A 5,984-nucleotide genomic window follows, 5' to 3' on the forward strand; every position below is an offset into this window, starting at 1 on the left:
TCACCGGGCGGGCACCGGGCGCGGGCGGCCGCTCCATCCGCGGGGGATGCCGGTGCCGCCGGTGCCGCCGGTGCCGCCGCCGGTGCCCGCTGACCGCCGCGCTCCCCCCGCAGTGCGACTTCTCGGAGGAGCAGACCGCGGGTGAGTGACCGGCACCGGGCACCGGATACCGGGAACGGAGAGCGGAGCCCCCCAGCTCGGGGCACGGCCCAGGGACCCCCCCCCGGCCCGGCCCCGCCGCTCCCGGTGCCGCCGCCCTCGGTGCTTCCTGCGCGGCCTCGGGCGGGGCCTCTCCCGGGGCAAAGTCCGGCCCGGGCGGCGCCGTTCGTACCGGGGATGGGGGATGCGGGACCGGGACACGAACCAGGACAGGAACCGGGACCGGGACCGGGATTGGAACCGGGACCGGCACTGGAACCGGGACCGGGGGGGTTCGGGCCCCTCCTGCGCAATTTGCCCTTATATGGGCATGGCGCGCGCCCGCCGCGCATTCCTGCGGGGCGGGGCCGGCGGATTCCGGAGCGCTCCCGGTGCCCCGGGACCCAGCGGGCTCCTCCGGGATCCGTCGGGCACCGGCAGCATCCCCGAGGGCGGGGGCCCCGCCTGCATCCCGGCCGGCGTCGGGTTCCACCGGGAAACCGGATCCTACCGGGAACCGGATCCCACCGGGAAACCGGATCCCACCGGGAAACCGGATCGCACCGGGGAGCGAAACCCGAGCGGCGGCCGGAGAGGGGGGGTCCGGAGGGCTGCGGGGTCCCGGGCATGCGGCTCGGGGGTCCCCGAGGTGTTGGGTACCGGGGGTGGTCCCGGTGCCTTGGGGGTCCCGGTGGAACAAACCGGAGGTCCCGGTGCCTTGGGGGTCCCGGTGATGTTGTCACAGGGGGTTCCGGGGGTCCCGGTGCTGCTGGCATGGGGGTCCCGGGGGGTTTGCGGTCCCCGGGGTAGGTGCCAGTGCCCCGATGGTCCCGTGGTGACCCGGGCGTGGCCCTGGTGTTCCGGTGGCCCCACACGGGCACAGGGAGGGTCCCGGTGGTCCCGGCACTGACCCACAAGGGAGTCCCGGTGATGTTGTCACAGGGTGTCCCGGGGGTCCCGGTGCTGCTGTCATGGGGGTCCCGGGGAGTTTGGGGTCCCGTGGTGACGCGGGGGGGGTCCCGGTGGTCCTGGCACTGACCCAGGAGGGGGTCCCGGTGTCCCTGCGCTGATCCGGTGGGTCCCGGTGGACCCGGCACTGATACAGGGAGTGTCCCGGTGGTCCCACAGTGCCCCCGAGGGATCCCGGTGGTCCCGCACTGCCCGGGGGTCCCGCACTGACCGGGGGGGATCCCGGTGGTCCCACGCTGCCCGGGGGGTCCCGCACTGACCGGGGGGGATCCCGGTGGTCCCGCACTGACCGGTGGTCCCGCACTCCCCGGGGGGGGTCCCGCACTGCCCGGTGGTCCCGCACTGCCCGGGGGTCCCGCACTGAGCGGGGGGAATCCCGGGGGTCCCGCACTGCCCGGGGGGGTCCCGCACTCCCCGGGGGGGATCCCGGTGGTCCCGCACTGCCCGGTGGTCCCGCACTGCCCGGGGGTCCCGCACTGACCGGGGGTCCCGCACTGACCGGGGGGAATTCCGCACTGACCGGGGGGGATCCCGGTGGTCCCGCACTGAGCGGGGGGGATCCTGGTGGTCCCGCGCTGCCCGGAGGGTCCCGCACTGACCGGGGGGGATCCCGGTGGTCCCGCACTGCCCGGGGGTCCCGGACTGCCCGGGGGTCCCGCACTGACCGGGGGGGATCCCGGTGGTCCCGCGCTGCCCGGGGGGTCCCGCACTGACCGGGGGGGATCCCGGTGGTCCCGCACTGCCCGGGGGTCCCGCACTGACCGGGGGGGATCCCGGTGGTCCCGCACTGCCCGGGGGTCCCGCACTGCCCGGTGGTCCCGCACTGCCCGGGGGTCCCGCACTGACCGGGGGTCCCGCACTGACCGGGGGGGATCCCGGTGGTCCCGCACTGCCCGGTGGTCCCGCGCTGCCCGGGGGTCCCGCACTGACCGGGGGTCCCCGGCAGAGTTCAAGGAGGCGTTCCAGCTCTTTGACCGCACCGGGGACGGGAAGATCCTGTTCAGCCAGTGCGGGGACGTGATGCGGGCGCTGGGGCAGAACCCGACCAACGCCGAGGTCATGAAGGTGCTGGGCAACCCCAAGAGCGATGGTGAGTGGGGGGCGACGGCAGCCCCCCCTCCCCGCACCCCCCGGAGCCCCCCTCAGCCAGCCAGCCCCCAGCCCTGAGCACTGCAGAGAGCAGCAGTGAGACCCTCAACCCTGAGAGCCCCCCTCACGCCACCGTCATGGGGGCCGAGATCCGCCACGTCCTCGTCACCCTGGGTGAGCCCCCAGCCCCCCTGGCAGCCCCCGGGGTCGCCACCGGGAAATGGGGATGGACAGGGGGGTGGGGTCCTGAAATGGGGGGGTCTTCCAAAAACTGCAAAAAAATGAAGGCTGCCTGGTCCTGGTCCTGCTCTTGCCCCTTGGTGCAGCCCCCTGCCCCCGCATGCCCCTCTGCATGGAGCCCCCCCTGCGTGCCAGGGCTGGTTTTGGGGAGGGGGCTGCAGGGTCCTCCCTGCGCTCTTCAGCCGTTTTCACTTTTGGTTTTCCTGCCTCTCTCCGGGATTTGGGGTGGGGGGGCCGGCAGACCCCTCCTCACTTTTCCCCCCCTTTCTCTTCTCTCCACAGAGCTGGTCCGGATGGTGCTGAGCGGATGAAGACCCCTCCCCATCATTCTTTGCCCCCTCCCCCTCATTATCTGCCCCCTCCTCACTCGGTTTTGTGCCTTTTCCCTCATTTTTCTGTCGCCACCACGTCCCCAAAGCCCCCCCCCGAGCCCCCCCCTGGGGGGGGGGCCACACCGGAGCGGGGGGGGGGGGGCAAAAGCCAGCGCCGCCCCTTCCCCTCCTCCCTCCGTGCGACCCCCCCCCCAAAAAACAGCCCTAAAATGTCTCACCTGCCAGGGTGGGAAGGAGGTTTCCCTGCACGGCGGCCACGATGGCGGGGCTGTGCGCGGCGGCCGAGCCCCCCGGGAGCGGCGGCAGGGCTGGGTGGGAGTTGGGGGGCAGCCCCCCCACCCCCGGCATGCTGCTGGCCAGGGCCCCATGCAGCGGGAGGGGGGCCGGGTTAGAGGGGAAGGGGTCGCAGGGCGGGGGGTTAGCCATGCTCGGGGGCACGGGGGGCACGGTGGGCACGGGCAGGCCGAAGGGCAGGGCGGGGTTACCGGGCACGGTGGCGTTACCGGGCACGGTGCAATTACCGGGCACGGCGGGGTGGGCGCTGCTGCTGCTGCTGCTGCCACCGGCCAGGGACCCCGCCAGGCTCTGCGACGGCGGCGGCGGCGGCTGCTGCCCGGGGAACGGCACCGGGGCTGCGGGGAGAGGGGACACTGAGACCCCCGCCCTCGTCCAGGCACCATTCAATGTGGGGAGAGCACCGTGAGACCCCCGCCCTTAATCAGCTACCCCTAGGGACCGGGGCTGCGGGGAGAGGGGACACTGAGACCCCCGCCCTTAATCAGCTACCCCTAGGGACCGGGGCTGCGGGGAGAGGGGACAGTGAGACCCCCGCCCTTAATCAGCCAACCTTAGGGGCTGGGGCAATGGGGAGAGGGGACACTGAGACCCCCGCCCTTGTGCAGGCACTGGGGGGAGAGTAAACAGTGAGACCCCCGCCCTTATCCTGGCACTGCTCAGGGCTGGGGGGAGAGGGGACAGTGAGACCCCCACCCTTGTGCAGACACTGCTCGGGGCCGGGGGGAGAGGGGACACTGAGACCCCTGCCCTTATCCTGGCACTGCTCGGGGCTGGGGGGAGAGGGGACACTGAGACCCCCACCCTTATCCTGGCACTGCTCAGGGCTGCGGGGAGAGGGGACAGTGAGACCCCCACTCTTATCCAGGCACCACTCAATGTGGGGAGAGCACCGTGAGACCCCCACCCTTAATCAGGCACCCCTTGGGGTTGGGGCAATGGGGAGAGGGGACAGTGAGACCCCCACACTCATGAGGAGACAGGGAGAGCACCGTGAGACCCCCACCCTTAATCAGCCACCCCTCGGTGACAAGGCTGTGGGGAAAGGGGAGAGTGCCTCTGAGACCCCCACCCTTATGGTGAGAGCGCTGTGAGACCCCCACCCTTATGGGGAGAGTGCCCGTGAGACCCCCACCCTTATGGTGAGAGCACCGTGAGACCCCTGCCCTTATTCATGCACCACTCAACGTGGGGAGAGTGCCCATGAGACCCCCACCATTATTCACCCACCCTTTGGTGCTGGGGCAGTGGGGAGAGCACAGGTGAGACCCCCCACCCTTAATCAGCCACCCACTGGAGCTGGGGCTGTGGGAGAGCACCCCTGAGACCCCCACCCCCAAACTCTCAGCACCAGTGAGACCCCCACGCCCAAACTCTCAGCACCAGTGAGACCCCCCCCCCCAAACCCCCAGCACCAGTGACAGACCCCAACCCTCTTCGTACTCAGTGAAGAGGTTGTGTATGTTCCAGCTCCTAGGAGGAGAGAAGCAAGGGATGCAACAATCAAAGACATTTCAGAGCCTCATCATTCAGAGGTCAGTTTTGGGACAGCTCTGTGAGCACAGCCACAACTGGTAAAGAACACTGAAACCTAATGCAGCTGTTTCCAGCAACACAAGAAAAACAAGGAGCCAATTCTGTTGAGTTCACTGTGCAAGTGCTGCAACCCTGATACATCTCCCTTCTCAGGCACAGGAGCACACAGAGGTACTGAAGGAGGCAGCCTGGTCAGTTATTCAACAAGACACTGCAACCCACAGCGGTTGTGCCTCTCATGGAGATGTATTTTAATATTCTAAGGCATGAAGACTTAACCAGATTTATCATCTTTTGTTTGCTGCCAAGAACCAAGGTGGCAACCAAGCACTGGTTGTGAAAGCAGCTGGACATTTGCTCTGCCCTTTGCAAATAGGTTTTGATATGAGTTCTTGAAGCTTTAACTTAAAAAGCAAGAGTACAAATAGAAGTAAAACATCAAAATTATCCTTTGCCTCAAAATCTACCTGTTTGCCTCTATTTGGCTGAACAAAATGAAACCAGCAGACAAGAGAAGTACCTCCTCTTTCAGGTCCATTTAAGTAGCTTAGGCAGAGAGTAGCTCAGTATTATTTTCAGCTGACTGAAGTGGAACAGGTGAAGTCAGTTAACAGGTTATTTGGGAAGCTGCTGCTCAGATCTGACATTCCATTTCTAGCACAAAGCTTTTGTTAGCTTTGCATTAAACAATTCCAAAGGGAATCCAATCCCTCAAGAAACATAAGCAAGGAACAACACATGGGGACGCTACTGCTCTGACATGTGGTACCTGAGAGGGACGTTGTGGGGGTAACTGAGGCCACAGGAATAGGAGGCATTGATGCACTTGAGAAAGAGCTGTAAGTGCCACTGCTTGGCCCAGTGTTGCTGCTGCTGCTGCTGCTGCCACCGGCCAGGGACCCCGCCAGGCTCTGCGACGGCGGCGGCGGCGGCTGCTGCCCGGGGAACGGCACCGGGGCTGCGGGGAGAGCCGACACTGAGACCCCCGCCCTCGTCCAGGCACCATTCAATGTGGGGAGAGCACCGTGAGACCCCCGCCCTTAATCAGCTACCCCTAGGGACCGGGGCTGCGGGGAGAGGGGACACTGAGACCCCCGCCCTTAATCAGCTACCCCTAGGGACCGGGGCTGCGGGGAGAGCCGACACTGAGACCCCCGCCCTTAATCAGCCAACCTTAGGGGCTGGGGCAATGGGGAGAGGGGACAGTGAGACCCCCGCCCTTAATCCTAGGGACCAGGGCTGCGGGGAGAGGGGACACTGAGACCCCCGCCCTTAATCAGCCAACCTTAGGGGCTGGGGCAATGGGGAGAGGGGACACTGAGACCCCCGCCCTTATCCTGGCACTGCTCAGGGCTGGGGGAGAGCGGACACTGAGACCCCCGCCCT

The 5,984-nt window shown here is 67.2% G+C and overlaps 1 protein-coding gene across 1 annotated transcript; it reads left to right on the forward strand.

Annotated features, from left to right (window-relative positions):
• Positions 1 to 2,899: 2,899 nt before the first annotated feature.
• On the forward strand, positions 2,900 to 5,724 carry LOC121345412 (uncharacterized PE-PGRS family protein PE_PGRS20-like). Its single transcript, XM_041422261.1, has 2 exons — positions 2,900 to 3,338; positions 5,495 to 5,724. Exons 1-2 carry the CDS (start codon positions 3,028 to 3,030, stop codon positions 5,625 to 5,627), a joined length of 444 nt encoding a protein of 147 aa, XP_041278195.1. The 5' UTR covers positions 2,900 to 3,027; the 3' UTR covers positions 5,628 to 5,724.
• The last annotated feature ends 260 nt before the right edge of the window (positions 5,725 to 5,984 follow it).

This window comes from Onychostruthus taczanowskii, unplaced genomic scaffold, assembly GCF_017590055.1.
Source record: "Onychostruthus taczanowskii isolate IOZ18803 unplaced genomic scaffold, ASM1759005v1 scaffold729, whole genome shotgun sequence".
Taxonomy (NCBI): domain Eukaryota; kingdom Metazoa; phylum Chordata; class Aves; order Passeriformes; family Passeridae; genus Onychostruthus; species Onychostruthus taczanowskii.